Genomic DNA, 22,576 nt, shown 5'->3' with positions numbered 1-22,576 from the left:
GCTCTCAGCCCTTCCTAAGCAGGTAGTTCTCTTATTTTTCCTAATTCTCCGCCTCTCTCCAATCTATAGCTCCAGTCCATTGACATTGCAGTTAGCTCCCTGGTTTGAGAACCACAAAAAAAAAAAAAAAAAAAATTGCTCATTGCTCTACTGTCTCAGGGGAGAGGAGGGAAAAATTGTAAATCCACTTTCCTCAGGGGATGGCCTCCCTTGAGAGGAGCAACTCATGGATCACTTTCCTTAGGAAAAAAAAATGTTTTTTATGACTTCTGAATTCTTTTATTTTTTATAATTTAATTTATTTATTTGACAGAGAGAGATCACAAGTAGGCAGAGAGGCAGGCAGAGAGAGAGGAAGGGAAGCAAAGCAGGCTCCCTGCTGAGCAGAGAGCCCGATGCGGGACTCGATCCCAGGACCCCGAGATCATGACCTGAGCTGAAGGCAGCAGCTTAACCCACTGAGCCACCCAGGCGTCCTGAATTCTATTTTTAAATTTATGTTCTGGGGCGCCTGGGTGGCTCAGTGGGTTAAAGCCTCTGCCTTCGGCTCAGGTCATGATCCCAGGGTCCTGGGATCGAGCCCCGCATCGGGCTCGCTGCTCAGCGGGAAGCCTGCTTCTCCCTCTCTCTCTCTCTGCCTGCCTCTCTGCCTACTTGTGTTCTCTGTTAAATAAATAAATAAAATCTTTAAAAAAAATAAAAAAATAAATTTATGTTCCATTAGTCACCATACAGTACATCATTCGTTTCTGGTGTGGTGTTCCATGATTCATTGTTTGCGTATAACACCCAGTGCTCCGTGTAGTCCGTGCCCTCCTTGATACCCATCACCGGGCTCACCCATCCCCCTACCCTTTTAGAAAAATTAAGATGTGACTGTAGTTAGATCTCTTTGAGAACAAGTAACCAAGCTGTGAGCTTTGTCACAGGCCCTCACGGCCCTGGTTGCGCAGGTCGCATACTGTGTTCCTGGAAGAGAAACCATACAGGGACGCTTTCCTCCAGGGGGGTGCAGGGGGGACTGGACCCTGGTCAGTCACAGGTTAAACCAGTCACTGGTGTAGGGGAACAGGGTATGTGGAACAATAGCTTGGGGGCCTTGGATGACTCTTCTAGCCACATGACGAAGACGCCCTCTGCTTCCCGAGTGGGCATGAGTGTGACAGCAAATGGACGGGGCCCAGCCCGGGGCCTGAGAGCGTCATATGTTACTGATGCTCCTCAGCACAAACAAGCCAAGGCTCTCATTTCGGGAGTCAGGCACCGCCTCACACGGGCTTTCTCTCCTGTTTCTCCTCTTAAGACCACCTGAGTCCAGTGCCCTCCAGGCAGACTTCTTAAGCTCTCTGCTGCCGCCCACGCCCTCAGGGACCCTCTGTCGTCCAAGCCTCAGCAACTTCTGGACACTGAGCCTTCGGACCTGGGTAGTTCTCTGTGTGTATCATGGGGTGTGTTGGCTGCGTTGGTACTGAGACCCTAAGCCCAGCAGGCCTCTAGGTGCCATCAGCGTCACTGAAGAAACTGGCCACCTAGAAGCCACTGCAGATCGCATTGTTGGAGACGGTCTTCACATGGGCAGTCCCTTTTGCATCTGGTTGTTTGAAGGCTCCTTAAAATTATTTTTAAATATTATGATTTTTGCTTATATGACTCTTTTTTTTTAAAGATTTTATTATTCATTTGAGAGAGAGAGAGAGAATGAGGGAGAGCATGAAAGGAGAGAGGTCAGTGAGAGAAGCAGACTCCCTGCCGAGCAGGGAACCCCATGTAGGACTCGATCCTGGGACTCTAGCATCATGACCTGAGCCGAAGGCAGTTCCTTCACCAACTGAGCCACCCCGGTGCCCTTCCATGCATATCTTTGAATGAGTTTCATCAGATCCATTGATAAACTGGTGATGAAGGAAGGTTAGGATTTTGCTTAATCTTTGAAAATGTCTTCACAGATTTTAGGGTCTCTGTTCCTTCCGGCGGAGGGGGGGGGGTCCCTGCCATCACTTTAGTCAGAGTTGTTACATGCTGGCCTCTAGGCTGTTCTGTGCCCATGGCTTGCACTTAGAGTGCAGTGGCAGCTGGGCTGTGGGATTGTGCTCTCAAGAAGGCTTTAGATATGATGAACTCTTCTGATAAAGAAGTGGGACCAACATGGGCTTGCAGAATGACTCTCATTTTCCATTAGAGCTTTTAATGTCATTGTAAAATATTCATGAATGGTTTCAAAACAAATAAGGATTGATTCTTGGAGGTCACTAACGTTTAACTCACAATAAGCCTGAGTGCTTCAAAAAGTGTTGATGGAGAGAATACTGAAATTTTTTTTTTTAAAGAAGCACATATACTCATTGTACGTTTTGGAAAATAAAAGAAGCCTACCAAACAAACAAACAAAAAAACCCCCAAAACCAAAAAACTTATCCACAGTCCTATCACATAGATGCATTCCTGAAATAAAATTCCACATATTTTATTCTTTTGTTTTAAAAGTATAAATAACATGGTCCATATCTCTATATCTTAAAGATTTTATTTATTTATGTATTTGACAGACAGATCACCAGTAGGCGGAGAGGCAGGCAGAGAGAGAGAGGAGGAAGCAGGCTCCCTGCTGAGCAGAGAGCCCGATGCGGGGCTCTATCCCAGGACCCGGGGATCATGACCTGAGCTGAAGGCAGAGGCTTTAACCCACTGAGCCACCCAGGCGCCCCATATCTCTGTATCTTAACCTTGACAATCTGGTAAGAGTTTGTAAAACAATTTGGATCTGGTGTCTTGAAGAGGAGTGACATATTCATTCTGTAAAATTTGCAGTTTTTTTTTTTAAAGATTTTATTTATTTATTAATGAGAGACAGAGAGAGGCAGAGGGGGAAGCAAGCTCCCCAAGGAGCAAGGAGCCGGATGCAGGACTCGCTCCTGGGACTCTGAGACAATGACCCGAATCAGAGGCAGACACTCAACCATCTGAGCCACCCAGGCACCCAGATTTGCAGTTTCATACTAGATACCTCCTAAGATACGTTGTGAAATTTTACAGTATGCCATGGCACCTTTTCTAGTCAGTATGAGTTGTGTTACGCTGCAGTAACAAACAGACCTAACATCTCCCTCTGCCTGCTCCTCCCCCTGCTTGTGCTCTCTCATGCTCTCTGTCCAATGGATGAATACAACTTAAAAAAAAAAAAACTTTAAAAAATTTCCTAAAACCCCATGTTTCTACTGGTGGGAGTGTCAGGTGTTAAGACCGTTCTGGAGGGCCCCAGTAAGGAACAGCACTGTTTACCAGGATGTCCCGTTCTCGGGCTTCCAGGCACACTGTGGGGTTGGACATTTGTGCTGTGAGATGTTCCCCAGGCAGATATACGCTCACCCTGGTGGAGTTTATGCCCCAGAACTCCACATTTGCCGCTCTGGCTTCTAATCACAACTCCTCTGGGCGGGTGGTGATGGAGTAACAGTGGGCGTTACAGGGATTTGGCTCATTGGAAGCCGAGAGAGAGATCGGTTACATTTGGTCCCTCTGTCACATCCACCCCTAGTTAGTTACTGTAGCCTTTCTGCTGCAGGAATGGCTTTCAGATAGGCTCCAAGCTGACATCATGGAGAAGAAACAGGCCCTAAAACCCACAAGATAGATCAGGATTCTGTTCAGTAATGCGGAATATGCAGTTATAAACACACTGTACATTTTCTCTGTTTTGGGTGGAAATCACAAAAAATAGAACTGATCAGAATCCCAGGGTCTGTGTGGCAAAAGCCTACAGTGGTAGCACAGAGCACAGTCCGTGTGTGTGGGAGATCACAAGCCCTGCGTCCCTGTCAGATGGTATCTGACAAACCTTGAACTGACATCGGAAGGCCTCCCCCGCCCATGTCCCCAAATGGTACATAAAACTGCCTCCCATGCACTGAAACGGACTGAACGAATGTGCTAGTGATCAAGTGTGACACACTTGTCTGTAAGTTAATGTATGTGGCGTAAGAGCACACAGATTGTATAATGGTGTTGTGTGCAATGCAAAATAGTGGCAGTCTGAAGTTTGAATTGTTCCTGATGTACACTGACATTTCATATTGATTCTGTATACTTTTTTTTTTTTTTAAGAATTTATTTCTTGGGGCACTTGGGTGGCTCAGTTGTTAAGCGTCTGTCTTCAGCTCAGGTCGTTGATCCCAGGGTCCTGGAATCAAGCCCCACCTTGGGCTCCCTGCTTAGTGGGAAGCCTGCTTCCTCCCTCCCACTTGCCCTGCTTGTGTTCCCTCTCTCACTGTGTCTCTGTCATATAAATAAATAAAACTTTTTTTAAAAAAAGAATTTATTTCTTTGTCAGAGAAAAAGAGCACAAATAGGGAGCGGTGGTGGAGGGAGAAGTAGGCTCCCTGCTGAGCAGGGAGCCCAAAGTGGGATTTGATCCCCGGACCCTGGGATCCTGACCTGAGCCGAAGGCAGATGCTTAAACAACTCAGCCACTCAAGCACCCCTGAAATTTTTTAAAGTTTTAATGGTAACTTAATCAGCCCAAGTCTTTTTCTCCCTCCCTTCCTGCTTTTTGATGTTGTCAATCATAATTAGCGGCAGTGGTGGAAACCTGACAACCTTTGAATCCCAGCTCACTTACCAACTGTGAAAATACTCCTGGTCAGCTGGTCAGTGCCCCATGGAAAGGGCTCTGTCCAAGGACGGGCAGGATCCTCCAGTTGGCAAATGCAGTAACTGTTGCTTATTTTGCATCTCTTCGAACATCTCTGTGTTGTTTCACATTGTGGCATTTGTCTGCTGCAGAACTGTTAGAACTTGAATGACTTTTCATTCCTTGGTTCCTTTGAAGTTGTTGGCGTCCCGTATAATTTTGAGCCCTTATTTTCTTCTTGTGGGTCAATAGGTAGCTTTTATTTTAGCAATGATTGTTAGACTTCACTGTGCTGGAGGAAAATTGGACATTTGCTGTGCCAGAAAGCAGGCAAAAAAGTGTTCTATTTATTAGAATATTAGAGGCCACCAAAATACCTATCAAAAGGGGACCGATGAAATTATTACAAGCATAGGTGTGTGTGGGCGCCGATCTATCCATATCTCTGTCTGCATTTGAATACTTGTGGTATTGTGTATACGTGTTCTTCATCTCATTTCTGGTGTGGAGCTCCTAAAACCCTTGAATTTTCTACATGAGAGGAGGTGTCTTTTGATATTCTCAGCAACCCGCTTTCAACCACATCCGAGTTTGTGGTAATGAGGGGACGGACCTAGGGCTGGGCGCTGGCCGCCAGGGAACCAGCCATGAGATGAGAGAGTTGGAGGTGTCGGCTGCACTCATCTCTGGGAAGGGGAAGAGGGCTACAGACTGAGCGCTATAAAAGCTTGAACACAGGACAGGACCGCTGCCCAGACACTTGTGGACCTTGCCTTGCCTATCCATTCGCTGTTCAGTTACATCCTTTCATAACCTGGGTGCCAGAGCCCCTGGCTCCAGGGGTTCCATACAGACCAGGTTCAGCTACTGGCCACGGACAAAATCCAAAGGCAGAGAGAGACAGTGTGCTGAAACTAGGAAGGAATTTATTCCCGTGAGGGTGACACCGGGAAGATAGACATCTCAGAGCCATCTCTTAAGCGCTGAAAATGCTTCTGGGCTTAGGTAAGGAAAATATGGGGCAGAGGTTGTAGGTATAAGCCGGTCGGCCGGAAAGGTCAGGTGCATGACTGTCTTGGGGTCAACCCCACTGGGTTCTTGCTGGCTCAGGGCAGTCCCTGTTGCTTGAGGGGGTAGTTTTGGTTTCTAGCCCAGAATGCCTTGCCTGCAGGGTGTTTTTCCTGAGTGGAGAGATAAGCTTGAAAGAACTCAATCAGATAACAGACTGAGGTCAGAATGGAGGCAGTTGAAGTTCTCTTCCACGTGAATAGCCTTTCTAATAGACTGTAATGAACTTTGTAATAAATCTAGAACCTTCTCTGTGAGGCCTTCCATGTCACTCCCTAAAACTTCAAACACCTTTGCCCTAGTTACATTGCATTCTTCTTCCCGACTTTGATTTTCTTCCCCTTTGTATTTCATACCGCCTGGCATCCCTGATTTCATTTTTGAAAGCTTCTTCTTAGACTATGAGCTAGAGAGCAGATTTCTGTTTTGTTCACTGCTGCTGCATGAGTGGCCCGTTAGATTTGCATATTCTTGAAACTGTTTTTATTTTAATATTTAAGACTGTAGGTGTTACCTTCCCACACAAATATGGTTGAAGTTAGCATACCAGAAACATTTGTAACTCATCAGTACAGTGTGTTATTTCTTGCCCAAGATTACTAGATCCAATTACAGGGGGAAGAAAAAGTTTAGGAGTTTCCCTTATATGAACTACTTCTTTGTGAATTGATTGCAAGTCAAGCATGTAATTCAGATGGAGAATTCAGGTCCCTGATTCTATAGAAAATTAAAAGAGCCATTAGGAAAAGGACAAAGCATATGCTTAAAGACTCCTGTCTCTAATGTGCTGACTTACACTGTGAACCACAAATTGATAGGAGACGTGTCTTTTATGATTGCTGGGCACAAATATGGATAATCGATAGAGTGGAGCTGCCCTGCCCTAGCTCTTACGGGGAGACCCTGCCAAGCCCACCCCCACCCTGTTTGTTGACGGTGTGCAAGTAACTGCACTTGGTACCTGGGGTGGAGAGAGATGGGCTGGGCCCTGTCCTCAGAAAGCTCAGGAGGCAGAGGGACGCATAATGTCAAGTATAAAAAAAAGGTAGAATGCAGTCACAGATGAACACGCTTTCCTGGGAGAGGGTGGAATCAAATAATGTCTGGCAGGGGGAGAGACAATCAGGGAAGGCATGGGGAGGAGGTGGCATTGAGTAGCGCCCTGAAAGGCATGCATGGTACTCCAGGAGGCAGAGAAGGGCCACAGAACAGCCCCTGCATTGTGTTCCCCACACTTCAATAATCTGGGGATCTTGTCACTCTGACTGCATAGATCAAGGAGGAGAGGCAGAAATTCTGTACTTCTAGCTGGCTCTCTGGTGATGCCGATGTTGCTGGCTCTGAAGACAGATCTGGGACCATAGAGCTGCCTGCCTACACGTCCTGGACCTTTGCAGTGGGGGTCGCCTCACGTTCTGACCCAGGCTGGACATGAGGTGGGCTGCGAGGTACTTGGTTGGAGAAGTGCTAGAGTAGAGGCCAGGAGCCCAAGATCGATCTGGTTTTTGGTGCAAGATCACCTGACCTTTCATTGCTCCCTGGGCCATCCACTGAGCCTTTGGGCCGCCTCCTTCTCCTGAAATCTTTCTTTAAAAGCTCACATGGTGGGGCTCCTGGGTGGCTCAGTGGGCTGGGCTGCTGCCTTAGGCTCAGGTTGTGATCCCGGCATCCTGGGATCAAGTCCCGCATTGGGCTCTCTGCTCGGTAGGAAGCCTGCTTCCCCGCCTCTCTCTCTGCCTGCCTCTCTGCCTACTAGTGCTCTCTGTCTGTCAAATAAATAAAAAAAATCTTAAAAAAAAAAAAAAAGCTCACATGGTGATTTCCACCGATACCTGTTTGACTATGATCTCCAAGCTCTTAGGACATATTGCTGGAATGTTACTTTGGTCCTTCAGGAAGAAATTGGTGCCGTTATTGGTAGATTTTTCAACATTTTTTTTTTAAGATTTTATTTATTTGACACAGAGAGATAGAGAGAGAGAGCACAAGCAGGGGGAGTGGCGTGCAGGCAGGGAGAGGGAGAAGCAGGCTCCCCGCTGAGCAAGGAGCCCCATATGGGGCTCCATCCCAGGCGCTGGGATCATGACCCGAGCCGAAGGCAGCCACCCAACTGACTGAGCCACCCAGGCGCCCCAATTTTTCAGCATTTTTATAAGCTGTTGTTCCGACTTTGTAATGGCCAAGCCCAGTGATCGCCTTTAAAAAGCATAGCTTGTGAATGAATTAGGTGGGCCTCGCCTTTAGGCGCTTGTAATTGGGAGAAGAGGGGATAATTCGCATCCTTTCCTGTTTTAAAGCCCTCCAGGGTCCCCGACCACCTGCTTGACCTCTGCCTGAACCCCCAGGGTAGCTGCAGATGGCATAAACAGACACCATTTGGACCCTGCCCTCTTGGCATCAGCATAATTGTGGTAGGGACTTGAAATGAGAAACGTGTGTCGGCCGCGACCACTTACTGGTGGCGGAGGAAGCACTGAACACACATGGCAGAGCCATTCTGTTTCCTCCCAGGGCCCGAGCCACCCCCAGACAGTGGCCGGGGACCACGGCGGGGCGGAGGTGTCCACGTTAGGACTTGATCCCTTTGCGAAGGCCGCCATACCTGTTGCTACGTAAGAATTTCATCAGGTCCTGTTCCTGACAGCGATACTGCCGTCCCCTGAGGACTACTGGCCGCATATGGCGGTGGCAGTGGGGTTTTATTTAAATGTGGCAGGCACATATGTCCACGGACGGGTACTAAATATACACACGTGTGTGTGTTTCCAATTTTCTTCCTAGATCTTGGCCCTGATTGCGTTCATCTGCATAGAGACCATCATGGAGTGCTCCCCGTGTGAAGGCCTCTACTTTTTTGAGTTTGTGAGCTGTAGCACATTTGTGGTGACGGGAGTCTTGCTGATCCTGTTCAGTCTGAACCTCCACATGAGGATCCCCCAGATCAACTGGAACCTGACCGTGAGTACAAGCCCCCAGCGCGCTCTGACCCTAAAAGGACCGGGTGCTGCCCAGCTCCAAGGGCAGCCCGGAATCTCTCCGCCTTCTTGTTTGGTGCCCATTTCTTTGATACTGGGTTTACTGGCATGCAGCTGTGAGAGTTTGACTTTCTCCACTGGGTTGAGTAAAACTGTAAAGTAAGTTGACTCTTCACCAACAGTAGAGCCGTCGTATAGCAATTATTTGCCCCCTTGGAAGATGTCGTTTCAGTTTTATGCTCCTCTGATCAGATTGGTAATGTTGATATTTGCAGAACCTGGAAAGAAAAAAATGGAATTAATACGTTTGTATATTTTTCACACTGGACCCAAAAGCCATTTACAAAAGCATTGATTTGGGAAGAGTTGAAAATACGAATGAATATGCCAGTGACTTGCAAAGCCTAGGATTAGCATTAAATTCAAAGACAACTGGGAGGACACGGAGGGTTCTGTGCTTTGATCAGAGTTTTGAGTGGAAGCCTGAGCTCTCAGGGGTTTGGGTTCTTAACCCCCTTTGACAGCCTCGCCTTCAGGTCTGCCCCAGCTGCTCCTGGCTGGTCACGCCCAGGCCGGTCTTGTGTTACTTTTCCTTATCCTGCTCAGTGAGAATGGAAACTTAGTAGCGCTTGGTCTTCTTTCTTTCTTTCCTTTAAAGATTTTATTTATTTGACAGAGAGAGAGAGAGAGAGAGCGCGACCCAAGCAGGGGGAATGGCAGGCAGAAGGAGAGGGAGAAGCAGGCTCCCTGCAGAGCAGGGGAAACCCGATGATGTGGGACTTGATGGCAGGACCCTGGGATCATGACCTGAGCCAAAGGCAGTGGCATAACTTTGGTTTTCTTGATGTTTCTTTGCAAACAAGCATGTGCAAGGGCTCAAAGGGAATCAGTCAGAGAATCACAGGAAAGCACCATCACCTGCCTCACATGTGCCTTTGGGAGGAGAGCCCTGTGGGGCCCCAACCCCGAGAGGGCGCATGGTGGCAGCAGCAGAGCAGGGCGCTGCAGACTACCTACCCTTGTGGGAGCTCCCCTTCTGCTGCCTTGTGCTGGGTGTGTGCAGCACTGTGGGGAGGGAGCCTGGGAGGAGGTGGGGCTGGTCACCCTGCCTGACAGGGCCCCTCCCACGGTGATCCTGTGGCCTATGGAGAGGAGAGGGTCTTCCCACAGAATATTCTGTGTGGTGGTCGAGCTTCTAGGAGGGAGAAGAAAAGCAGAGCTGAACTAGAAAAGCTGGTATCAGATGAAAACTCAGCTGGTTTTGTCCTGGTTTTGTTACAGGTTTTACCGTCTCAACTTTTTTTTTTTTTTTTTGGTGTGAGTCACCTACTTTTTTTTTTTTTTAAGATTTTATTTGTTTATTTGACAGACAGAGATCACAAGTAGGCAGAGAGGCAGGCAGAGAGAGAGAGAGAGAGAGGAGGAAGCAGGTTCTCCGCTGAGCAGAGCCCAATGCAGGACTCCATCCCAGGACCCTGAGATCATGACCTGAGCTAAAGGCAGAGGCTTTAACCCAACCCACTGAGCCACCCAGGCGCCCATCACCTATTTTTTTTTAAGGTTTTATTTATTTATTTGACAGAGAGACATAGCAAGAGAAGTAATATAAGTAGGGGGAGGTGGGAGAGGGAGAAGCAGGCTTCCTGCCAAACAGGGAGCATGATTCGGGGCTCGATTCCAGGACCTTGGGATCATGACCTGAGCCGAAGGCAGACGCTTAACGACTGAGCCACCCAGGGGCCCCTCACCATTTTTTTAAAAAAAGATTTTATTTATTTATTTGAGAGAGAGAGAGAGTGCGTGCAAGGGTTAGGGTGAAAAGGGCAGAGAGAGCAAGAGAGGGAAACCCAAGCGGACTCCACTTAGAGCCCCATATTGAAGGCCACTGTTGGTAAAGTAGAGACAACACTGTTTTATAGGGTTGTTTTAAGAATGAAATGAGACCGTGCGTATAAGGGACCTCAAGCCTGTGTACGCAGCTGCCATTCTGAGAGAAATTAATATGACCACAGGCAAGGGGCCCTGGTCTCCTACCAACCACGTTTCCCCTGCAGACTTCTGCCAGGTTTGGCTTCAATCCCTCATTCAGTCTTATCTGCTGATTTGACAGCTATAAATCTGTTAAAAGATTTCATACTGCAGCTTAATAACTAATTCATACTGGCCATTATCTCCAGAAATACCTCTTTAGTGAGCTTGCTAGAATTCTGATTTTTCTGTTTTATTTTATTTTTTTTTAAAGATTTTATTTATTTATTTGTCAGAGACAGAGGGAGAGAGAGCGAGCACAGGCAGACAGAAGCAGAGGCAGAGGGAGAAGCAGGCTCCCTGCCAAGCAAGGAGCCCGATGTGGGACTCGATCCCAGGACGCTGGGATCATGACCTGAGCCGAAGGCAGCTGCTTAACCAACTGAGCCATCCAGGCGTCCCTTGATTTTTCTGTTTTAAACATGAAGGGCTTTTCCCTCTTGGTGGCTACCACATGTTGGGTCATACTGATGTGCATCTTTTTCACTGGGAAGTTCGCGTACATGATCTTCTCCTGGACAGCATTGGGTAGGGCACACGCCTATGTGTGATACAGTCACTTGAGAACACTTTCAGTCCTCTGGGATCCTTTCCAGAATTTCCACCCTTTTGGAGCAGATGAAGGTGTATGCTTATTCAACAGAAGAGTGCATGAGTACATGAACTTGAGGAATTGTACTTACTGAGGGGAGCTCAGGTCATCTGTTCTCCGGGAGGGGAGAAAAAAGTAAGTTCTTCAGGGCTGGACACAGCTCACTGAGTCGCTACAGAGGGTTGGCCTTGACCGTGTTTTTTCTCTAACAAGGTGGTGGGAATATTTTGTCCTCATAGAGCCAGTTATGGCTAATGAGTGAAACAGGGTGTGATTGGTATAGGGTTAGAAAAATGGTGATTTCAGGAGCCTTTGTTGACACAAAAATATTCATGGAAAATGGTAAATAAGGAGGAAGCTGCAAAGTATATATTTTATATAAGCATTATTTGATGCAAGCAGAAAGATTCTGTTAGCTCTGGATTTGCTTGATTTTGATGAATCTGTGGGACTTACCTGGTGATACTTGTTTTTCTCTGTATATTAGGGGCTCATACACCTTTGTGTCCCACCCGTGTTTACCTTAATTAGTGCCCAGCCCTCCTCCCTCCAGCCACCCCTCTCTTCCATCCCCGCCTGCTACTGAAAGCCGGCTAGGGGCTCCCACTCTCCTTAGCCAGCTCGCTGAGTCCCGTCATGGACTGCTTCTCCGAACTTCTAACAAGGAGGGAGGTCTGTGCTCTATTCCCTCCTTCCCATCTCTGTTTTCTCACCTCTTACTGTCAAATACAGCTCACTCAGAAAACGCGCTAAAATGTACCGTTGAATAAAGACTGATACAGGCTGTGGAGCATCCACCTGGGTCAAGAGAGACACCTGACATCCTTGAAAGTCCTCTGGTCGGGATCACTGGGGCCTCCATGGTCCTGGATCCCTTGGCTGTTCCTCTGTCTCCGTACCCCCACCCCCCGCCCCCTCCACTGAACAGTGCGAGCAGAACTGCCCTGGAATGTTCTGTGTCCCTTCTGCTGCACTCTCCGCTCTTGCCTGCCATGACACCAGACTGTCCTGGCTCTTCTTCCTCCGTGCCTCGGTGGCCCCTGCTCACTCCACAGACCTTGCACGATCAAGAACCCAGGTTGGCTGTTGAGTGGGGACAGTCTGAATCACCCAGAGGGTCTACCTGCAGAGCCCCAAGGCCTTGGCCATGACTCATGGTATAATGTTTCCTGACACCCCTTTTCACACCAAATATAGGTCTTTTTTTTTTTTTCTGACAACTGAATCTGTGTAGTATTTCCACTCCAAGCAGATCTCTAATTCTCTTGACACTAACAAGGTGTCCGAAAATTCAGCTCCGTTCCGACGCTAACTTCTGCAGTTGGCACAGATCCCCGGGAGAAGGGCCCAGTTGGAGACTGCCCCTGCTCAGACACCTGCCACAAACGGGGCTCCCCGGGGAACCTGCACCGAGTGCAGATTTGCCTCCTGGGGTTTGTAATTCTGTAGAACAATTTACAGAGCTTGGGAGGAGTGCTGTACTTAGGCTCACTGGTTTGCCAGAAAGGGTACAACTCAGGAGCAGGCAGACGGAAGGGATGCGTATGTGTCGGGCAGGGTCCAGAAGAGTCTCAGCGTTCTGGAGCTTCTGTCCTTATGGGGTGGGGGTGCAGCACCAGCTCAGAAGCTCCCCGCACACCGTGGTTTGGGGCTTTTCGTGGAGAGCTCATTACACAGGCATGATTGAGTTAAAGTCATTGACCATTTGCATCCATGTGTAGAGCTGACACCAGAGCCAGCCACAGATCCTCGTGGTTTGGGGGCAACTGCAGTGAGAGCCTGGGGCCTGAGCCTGTTACAGCTGTCTCACCTGTGGCCAGTCCAGCAGACATCTGTTGGACACCTGCTTTGTGCTGGGATTTGGGAACCAAAAGCATGGGGTGGGTCGGTACAAGCTGCTCGCCCCTTGGTCAGTGTGCTTCGTGAGACGCAGCTTTGTGTAAGTCCTGGTGGAACACAGGCAAAGAGGCAGTACATGCCTTGGGGCAGAAGCCTGGAGTGGGTGTCAGCAGGGGAATGTTCAGAGAAGCAGCCAGATGCCAGCTGGGCCTTGAAAGCTGTGTGGGTACCCACTGGGCCCAGAGTGTGGACGGATGGGGAGGGCACATTGCTGGATGGCCCATTCTCTGGAATGGAGATGGGGTTGGAGACGGTGGGCCTGCCAGGGCTGGGCACCTGAGCAGATGGGCCGGAGATGGGGCGACAGGGCAGGTGGCTCTCCTTCCCAGTCCCCGCTGACTGTGTCGTTGCTTCCGGGCGTTTCTGGAACAGCTTTTCAAGAACAGCTAGAAGCTTCTTTTTTTCTTTTTCTTTAAGAGGTTAGTTTTTATGTGCAGTCTTCTGGTGTTTAGATGTTGGTGTGTTCAAATTTGTTTGGAGTGCTGTGCATGTCAGACCCGTCTGTGGACCAGATATGGCCAGTAGGCCTTGGGTTCACACCCTCTAGGCCACATCCTGTTGACCTGTTAGTGGAGTTAGAGAGGCTCACCCCTGTATCTACCAGTGTGTCAGCGAAGGAGACACCCGGAAGTCTGTGTTTGGGAGGGTGGATTTCCTCTTCATCTCCTAGCACAAGGACGGTCTACACCCTTGGGTGTTCTAGGGGCCAGACTAGAAGCATAAAGTGGTGGGAGGTGTGAGACGATAGGGAGTAGGGATGGCTGGGGCAAACTGGAAAGCATGTGGCTGAGAGAGTACACATCCCAGTAAAAGCATTAAAAAAAAATTGCATTAAAAAAATGGATCACCTCATTGGTCAAGTTTCTGAACTCTTGAAAGACTCAGCCCATTCCTGTAAAATGGGAATATCTACTGCATAGGCTTGATGTGAGAATTAAATGAAAGCGTGTATTGAGGAGTACATTAAATTGGAGCTGGTGAAGGTAGATATCAAGAATTATTACTTTTAGGGGGCACCCAGCTAGCTCAGTAGGTGGACTGCATTGACTCTTAATCTCAAGGTTGTGAGTTCAAGCTCCATGTTGAGTGTGGAGCCTACTTAAAAAAATAATAATAATAAATAAATAAATATTAAATAAAATGTTACTTCTATATTTAAAAAAAAAATGGGTCACCATTGTTGACTAAAACCCCACCAAAGCCCAGTCAGAGGGCATGTCTGTGTGTTCCCCCAGGGTGAAGGATGAACCTGCAAACCTTGATTTTTGTTTCATGGACAAGGAACTCCAGTAGTTGATGCTGACCCACAACCATAGTATTCCACTTTTAAGTCTCTTAAGCTGTCCCGAGCAGTGTCTGTTACAGAAAAGCTGGAAGATGCAGGTAATAAAAAAATAAAATCATGTGATGATCCAAGGCCAGTGAAAACATACATCTCCCCAAAACCTTGTAAGTTCACACGAGGGTCATTCAAAATAACTGGAAAGTAGAAATAACTCATGTGTCCAAAGACGGACAAGAAGGTAGATAAAAACACGGTGTATCCGTACGATGGAATATGGTCTACTCAGGAAGGGAGAGAAGTGTTGATCCGTGACCCAGCAGGAGTGATCCTTAGAACCGTCCTCCTGAGTGGAAGAAGCCAGTCACAAAAGACCACATAATATATAATTCTATTTATATGAAGTGTCCAGAACAGGAAGACACAGAGAGAGAAAGCAGGTGAGTAGTGGTTGCCTAGGATTAGGGGAGGGAATGGAAAACTGCCTGCTGATGAGTTTCTTCTTGGAGTGCTGACAATGTTCTAAAATGCGATCGTGGTGACTTGAATTGTGCATTTTAATTGGGCATAGTATGTGGCATATGAGTCACATCTCAGTAAAGCTGTCAAAAATTCCTACAGGACAGAACCCATCGGGATAACCACTTGTATTACTTGGTATAACAACCTTCCAGACCAGGTAGACTAGCTTTCCCATTGGCGTTACGTAGTGATGTGTGAAGCAGGGAGAATGGAGCCATCAGAATCACACTTTTTCACTTAAACTATCTTAGGTATATTCCATGCTAAACGTACAGCTGCATCATTATTTTTAATGACCACATAGTGTTCCATTGTGGCGATACCATTTTATTTCACAAATCCCCAGTTCGTGAGCATTTTCTTCGCTTCCGATTTTTTTTTTTTTTTTTTTGCTATTTTAAGCTCTACCACGAACGTCCTTATACTTGGACCTTTCTGCACTAGCGTGATACTGAAAGTGAATTTCCAAATGTGGAAATCACATAGACAAATAGCATGAACCAGCAAGGGCATGTAGGCCCTTGACCACACGTGTATGTTTCTGTTGTCGCCCCTGATGTACATATAATGTTGTTTGATGTCTGACCTCAGCATTGTATCGTAAAGCGTGCCCCCCACTTCTGAATAGTCTTTGGTTCAGAAAGGACATTTTATAGTCTTCGTTACCCTTACAGCACCTTATGCAGAACTGAGCATTCTAACTAAACACTTCCTGGTTGGAATTTGTGAAAAATCTGCCCTTGCTGAACACTGGCCACAGCTAAAAGTGGCCCCGCTGGCCGACATTTCTGGATAGTTTTGTAGTTGTGGGTACTCACAGCCCATGGTGAGCCCCCTCAGAAGCCCATGCCAGGAGGGAGATGGGCTTCCTGCCGCACATGCTCAGTACCTTCGTGATGAGAACGTTGTTCTTCGTGCATCTTTAGAAAGAGGAGATGGCCCTTGAGGGCCCCCACCCCGGGCACTTAAACAGTCTAACATGTTCTCCGTGTTCTCTGGGTTCTTCCTCTGTGGAGATGATAGAGGGGCTCTGGCATGGCCCAGGCTGTTGGGGGCCTTGCGTGGCTCCCCCGGGGCCCTAGGAGAACTCCGTGAGGCGTGGGTGCTGTTCTCACATGAGACACAAGAAGTGAAATGGGTTATCCCACGTCGTGCCTGGTTAGGTCCCAGTTGGGCTGTGACACTTAATCGCTGTGCTCCGTTCCTCTCAACAACTAAGAAAAGAGTTCAATCTTGGAAGCATTGGATGTGTAACCTCCTTTGCTTTTCAGAGAGCTTAGGAGAAAATCCTCTGGGTTTTAGCCACACAGAGCCTTGAAAGACTGTGTAAGCAAGAGCGTGAGGTCCGGCTGAGTGTGTTGTCTAGGTTGGAAAACAGTGTGCTCGGAATGTCACACATGAACGAGGGCACGTTGGAGGGGATATCGCCAGTTTTGGTATATTCTGGACTCCCGGGGAGTGTTGTCCATGCCAAGGTGTTTTGAACGTTTTTTTTTTTAAAGATGACAATAGAATTCTGAATGGCAATGAAGCTGCGTGTCCTTGATGGGTTAGCCATTGGGTTTCTAGAAAAATTCACTAAGAAATGACTGTGTGGTTGGTTAAAACATGAATTTTGCCGTGGTGACCTATCAGGTGATGTACATCATACACCGGTCCCATCTCTGCCTCCCTCCATGGGGCCAGCACCCCTGGGCCTTCAGGATTAAACTGCAGAACCATCAGAGAGGCTGGATGTTGTGCTTCTTATTTTGAAAATCCTTCCATTGCTTTCAGGGCAAAGCATAAAAAATTCTTTTCAAGTGACTTTATTTTTTCTTTAGGATTTGGTCAACACTGGACTCAGCACTTTCTTTTTCTTTATCGCTTCGACCGTACTAGCTTCTTTAAACCACCAAACTGGGGCAGAAATCGCTGCTGTGGTAAGTGCACTTGGCTGGTGAAAACACAGGCCAATTCATACACACTGTGACGGGCTCTCCTCTGTCCCCTAGCATGTGTCCTGCTTGTTCTTCTTGGGCTTTCTCTTTGCTAATGATGATGTTACTGAGACAGTGGAGGTCCTGGTTCCTTTAGTGCTGTGGTTCTCAAAGTGTGGTCCCCAGAACAGCAGCCTCTGCATCACCAAGGAACTTTTTAGAAAGGCCATTCCCGGGGGCTCCTGGGTGGCTCAGTGGGTTAAAGCCTCTGCTTTTGGCTCAGGTCATGATCCCAGGATCCTGGGATCGAGCCGCACATCAGGCTCTCTGCTTGGTGGGGAGCCTGCTTCTCTCTTCCTCTCTCTCTGCCTGCCTTTCTGCCTACTTATGATCTCTCTGTGTCAAATAAATAAAATCTTTAAAAAAAAAAAAAAAAAGGCCATTCCCAGGCTCCCCCAGAGCTACTGAATCAGAAATGCACCCCCCCTACTTTAAAGATTTATTTATCTCTTTGAGAAAGAGAGCATGGTGGGAAGGGGCAGAGGGAGAGAGAGCGAGAGTCCCAAGCGGACTCTGCACTGAGCACAGATGGAGCCTGATGCGGGGCTTGATCTCACGACCCTGAGATCATGACCTGAGCTAAGAACTAGGAATCATACCCTCAGTCGACTGTGCTTTCCCGGAGCCCCTGAACCAGAAATACATTGTAACAAGACTTCCAGGTGCTTCAGGTGGACACTCAAATTTGAGAATCACTTATTTTGTCAGTTCGCAACAGAGCCCTGGGTGTCTGTCAGTGTTGTTGCTTTTAAGAGCCTGATCTGTGGGTGTGGGGCTCTTAATGAAGGAGAGGGCAGTCCTGATGCCATTTAGCAGTCAGATGACATTTTTTTTTTTGCTCTTCAAGGTAGAATGCCTTTGCAGGCAGGGTAGGAAGCAGATCATGTTAAGACCTTGATTCTCTGTGCTTTGCATTTCTGTGTTGTTCTGTATTTATAATGAACAGGCAGCACTTTCGTGATGTGAAGGGGAGTTCGAAAGGTTTGTAAAAAAACACGGAACAAGCTGTTCACCCAAGTGTCACTCGGTAGGTTGATCCGTCATTAGGAAATCATTAAAATTCTGCTGCTGCTCTCGGAGGAGCTGCCCACCTGGGGCTGTCCAGGGGAAGGCATCTGGGCAGCAGGCAGAGGCTTGGGGGACACAGTTTGGGACGTCAGGCGTTGTGGCTTGACACTCATTTTCTCTCTGTTTGGTATTTTGGCTACATTGTACTTTCTTACCTGAGACCAGTGGCCACGAAAACGAGGCACTTCTGTGAATTGTGTGTGTGTTTGTGTTTCGTAGATCCAAAATACTTGAAGAGAAAACCTCAGGCTGTCTGTTTCTGGACAGGCAGGACTTTCTGGGCATCATGATTAACTGCACTCTTGGCTGTTGTCCGACAGCCAGATGACAGTGGGTCTGGGCATTGTGGGGACGGCTCAGGTCAACAAGAGCCGCTCGGGGCCGGTCCTGCCCGGACACCCCGTCGACGACTAATGGTCCGAGGACTAACCGTGCCCGTGTTTTGTAGATATTTGGCTTCTTGGCAACTGCGGTGTATGCGGTGAACACGTTCCTGGCGGTGCAGAAATGGAGAGTCAGTGTCCACCAGCAGAGCGCCAGTGACTACATCCGGGCCCGCACGGAGTCCAGAGACGTGGACGGTCGCCCTGAGATTCAGCGCCTGGACACATGAGCCCCAGGGGCCCTCCTCCCTCTCATCCTCGTGCCCACCCTTCCAACCAAGTTTTCTTTTCCTCGTCATGTCAGATTTTCCTGTGATTAAGCTGAATTTTGTCCTCTTGGTAAAAGTTCATTCCGGGAAAGGGTTTTCAGAGAGTGGCCCTGTTGGCGGGTCTGTGAGGCGGGACCCCAGCAGCAGCTGCTGAGACGGGGGCGGGGGCGGCTGGGAGAGGCCCGCAGCTTCTCCAGCATTTGGTAGCTGTCGGAGCCGCCAGCCTCACTGGCTGCCGTATCTCCTCTAGGTCCTCACTGTCCCCGAGTACAGGCTTCACATCTGACGCTGAGCCACCCTGTCCCATGTTTTTGTGACAAGTCAAGACTTTGGATTAATGGGAGCTGCTAAGAGGGGTAAAAAAAATCAAGGACTGAAGGTGCAGGGGTGAAGAGCCAGCAGTAGTCGCTGGCCAGGCCCCCCGCGGGCCCCAGGGCAGCGTGGAGTCCTCCCCCCGGACCCCTCCCCTGCTCCTCGTCTTCCATCCCTGGGCCGTGGAGACACCGAGGGTTTGGCCCCGGGTGTGCTGCTGGAGCTGTTTGCCGGGTCTGGACTCTACGGGGATGGGAAGAGCTGCTGTCCTCCTGGCACAGCCCGGCAGGCCTGCTGGCATGCGGGAAGGTCGCCCTTTGGTTCCCGCCCTGCTGAGAACTCACTCCACTGCTCCTCCCATGCGTCACCTCCCCGAATCCCACGATCTCCTCCAGGAATATGGGACCATCCTGTTTTCCAGTTTCCTACCCACCCTTGTTACTTGGAGGCCGAATTGCAGACTTCCTGCAGTTTTACCTTCTCAGGTAAAAGTCACACAAAAAAGTACAGTCCATTCCATCAGCCAGAATGCTTGCCCATTTGCTGGCTTCATGGACCACGGGTGGGGACACATCTCTGTTTTAGGGACGTGTGCTAATTTTTGAATGCCTGAGGACAGTTGTAAAGTGATTCTGAGTAGGTTTGTCTAGGATTTGAAAATACTTGAATTCCCACCACGACACATGGTTTCACTGATGTTTCGGGAGGCACAGATTGTAGCTTTCGTGCCTCAGGGTCCTAACTATGAACACTGATCTTGGAAGTTGTTGGGAAGAATTCTGGTGATGTCAGATTTTGAACGGATTCTTGAGAAAGTGAAGGTTATGTAGTGAATGTGTTCATTGAGCCCCTCTGATCCTATAGTGTAGTGTTTTTTGTCCTTCGTATTCTTCCTGTTGGAGACTATCTGTATTGTTCACAGAAAAATTGTTTTACCTTGTTGGTTTCCCCTCTCTGAACTGTTAATGTTTACAGACCTTCTTCTCACTCTACTTATTCTGTTTGGCCATCCCTCGAGAGGAGACCTGTCCTGCTGGGGGGACAAGTGTGCAGCCCCGGGAGAGCCCACGGGACAACCTCGCGGAGTGGTGGACGATGGCAGTGGTGGCCGGGCACCGTGTAAGGGGGAAGCAGACGTGAGTGTGTTGGGCGGTGGGGGGGACACAGCATAGGTGAGAAAGCGTCCAGCCCTGCCCATGCCTCTGATTTCCCAGTGCAGGTCCCACTGCTCAGCCTGCAGTTCTGAAGAGTGGGGGCAAGGGGTTAGCCCCGCAGACAGGCCATCCAGTACGACTGGAATTCTGCTGTGTTTCCTTTCTGGGGCAGTGGCCTGGGTCACATGTGCAAGCTCCTTGTCTGTGTCCCGTGCAGACCCCCGCTCCCCCGCAGGTGGGATGGAGCCCCCGGCCCGTGTGTGTGTTGTGAGGCAGTACCAGTCAGGAGTCGCAGACTTTGAACTTAGTAGATGCAGTGACTTTGGGGGAGATTAGGACATCTGGATTTTATCTGCTCCTTTTGTGTATTTATTCTGCATTTGTTGAGTGTGTCTGCATGGTCAAAAATGGGCTTATCTCCCTCTGAGAGTTCCAGTTAGACACAGGGTGGCGAAGACTCAGCCCTGCATTCAACGGGGCCCACTGGGGAAGACCACCCTGAGCTTTATCAGCAATCTGCCGGGAATCGTGTTACTTGGTCTTACTAAAAAGCCGCCTTTGAAGTGAGATTGTGGGGGGGTGGGAAGAATACCACTCAGGCAGGCTCGCTGCCTAAGTTTTCCCAAGTCACTACAATAAAACCAGTTTATTGTCTGGTGAAAAAGGGCCTATTGGTCTCCTGAGGATGTGTTGAAAGCTGCAAGAAATGGTTCTGAAGTCCGTCAGAACTGTAAAGGCTTAGAGCTGATAACAAGTGACAGCATCTTGTGCCACAGAGGGGCTTAGAGTCAGTTTGCATCGTAGTGTTAGAATCTTCGGAATTATTTATGTCCCTGTAACTATTTAATATCTTTTGTGCCATGAGGTTCCCCCATGCTTTTTGTAAATACATTTCTTTATATTTAATTAGCTCCCAGCAAACCCAGCAGCGGCCAGGCCCGCTCTCTAGCTCACAAACCCGGGTGACGTGGTGACACAGATGGTCGCGCTGGGCAGTGTGGCAGTGAGCGCTGGTGGAGGGAATTCGGCTGTCTAGTGCGGGTGTGATGCCGCCTGCATTTTCCTTGTGTTGCCTCTGTGTACAAACAAGACAGTCTAGATGTAGGGGGGCTTAACAGGCCTTTTTTTTTTTTTTTTCCTTTTCTCCAAATTGAAGGAAGCCTATGTGTGCATTTAATAGTTCCAATATGGACCACGTCGATTTGGTTTGGGGGATTTTAAGGCTAAGGCAATCTTCATGTTTCTCAGCTTTCTGGTAGGATGATGCTGGCTTTCATAGTGGGAGCCAGACTTGATGGGAACTGCAGTTGCTGTGTAAGTTGGAATTTGTTCCTGGAGACAGTGTGGTTGAAACCCGCAAGCATCTCGGGGAACTTCTGGGGGTTTTGGATGGACGCAGACACTGATGTCTTCAGGGAAGGTTGGTCTTGGCACTGATTCGGTTGATGTGGTATTTTTTCCCTCCGATTCTCCTGTGTCTTTTCTCACTGCTGAAGACATGGAGGGAGAGGTCTTTCCCTTGCAAACAGAAGGATTACAGTCATGGAGGCTTAAAGACCCTCACTGGCCTCATAGAAAGCCAGGGAAGGACAAAGGCAGTATGGATTACACTCTCACAGAAGTTTGATACAAAGTATTTTATTTTTGATTTTTACTCTGTGCAGCAATACTTGTCCAAGAGGGATGACCTTTGCCTACCAAAAGGCAGGGATAGTGTAACCTGTCCAGCCCCAACACCTTGCTTTCTCAGCAAGCAGAGTTGAAGTGCCCTTAGGGGCAGAGTCTGGCCCAGCCACACGGAAGCCAGTGAGGACCCAGCATGGCTCTGAGGGTTCAGCTCCGGGAGGCAGAGCCCACCCCCAGCCCTCGGGGGCACCATGACAGTCCCTGGCAAGGATGCTCTTGCCCATGGGTAGAGGTGGTAAGTCTGATGTGTTGGATGCTTCTGGTGAGAGCTTTTGACTCCACTGAAAACATGTCAACTCTTTTAAAATTTGCAGTTTCATCGGTCTTTCTTTGATGCTTTCTTAGTGATTCGATCTTCAGTTAAGCCACAGGCAGTCTCCTGGGGAGAGGAAGCACCAACTCCTTTGCGCACATGTGTGAATTCTCACTTGCAGCCAGTAAGCCTGGAATAATGCCTCCGTGTGTCACATCCTACGTGTGGTCCTTCTCCTGTAGACACTCGTGTGCTCTTTGGGAAGAAATTCCTTACCCCTGCATGTGTTTAAGAGGTGGACCGGGTTCTAATCTCTGGCTATGCAAGATCTTCCCTAAAGATGAATAGCATGTGGAGGCAGTGTGTGGCCAGCTCAGTGATTCTGGGAGTCAGTGATGGTTTAAGTGGTCCCCATCGTGCCTCCGTGTTCAAAACCAAGCAACCAAACCAAGCAACCGTGAAGTCCTTTGCTGCCGCCT

At 48.6% G+C, this 22,576-nt stretch overlaps 1 protein-coding gene across 1 annotated transcript in view; it reads left to right on the top strand.

Moving 5' to 3' along the window:
- The window catches only part of LOC111153004 (CKLF like MARVEL transmembrane domain containing 4), a 64,628-nt gene extending 45,780 nt beyond the window's left edge, over positions 1-18,848 (top strand). The window contains exons 2-4 of the mRNA XM_022511801.1: positions 8,477-8,653; positions 16,817-16,915; positions 18,489-18,848. Coding sequence (XP_022367509.1) covers positions 8,477-8,653; positions 16,817-16,915; positions 18,489-18,653 — 441 coding nt within the window. The 3' untranslated portion in view covers positions 18,654-18,848. The remainder of the gene's footprint in view (positions 1-8,476; positions 8,654-16,816; positions 16,916-18,488) is intronic.
- Positions 18,849-22,576: the final 3,728 nt, after the last annotated feature.

The sequence above is a fragment of the Enhydra lutris genome, unplaced genomic scaffold (genome assembly GCF_002288905.1).
Source record: "Enhydra lutris kenyoni isolate GAN:26980312 unplaced genomic scaffold, ASM228890v2 scaffoldscaffold30, whole genome shotgun sequence".
Taxonomy (NCBI): Eukaryota; Metazoa; Chordata; class Mammalia; order Carnivora; family Mustelidae; genus Enhydra; species Enhydra lutris.
This window is presented reverse-complemented; position numbering and strand designations above follow the sequence as displayed.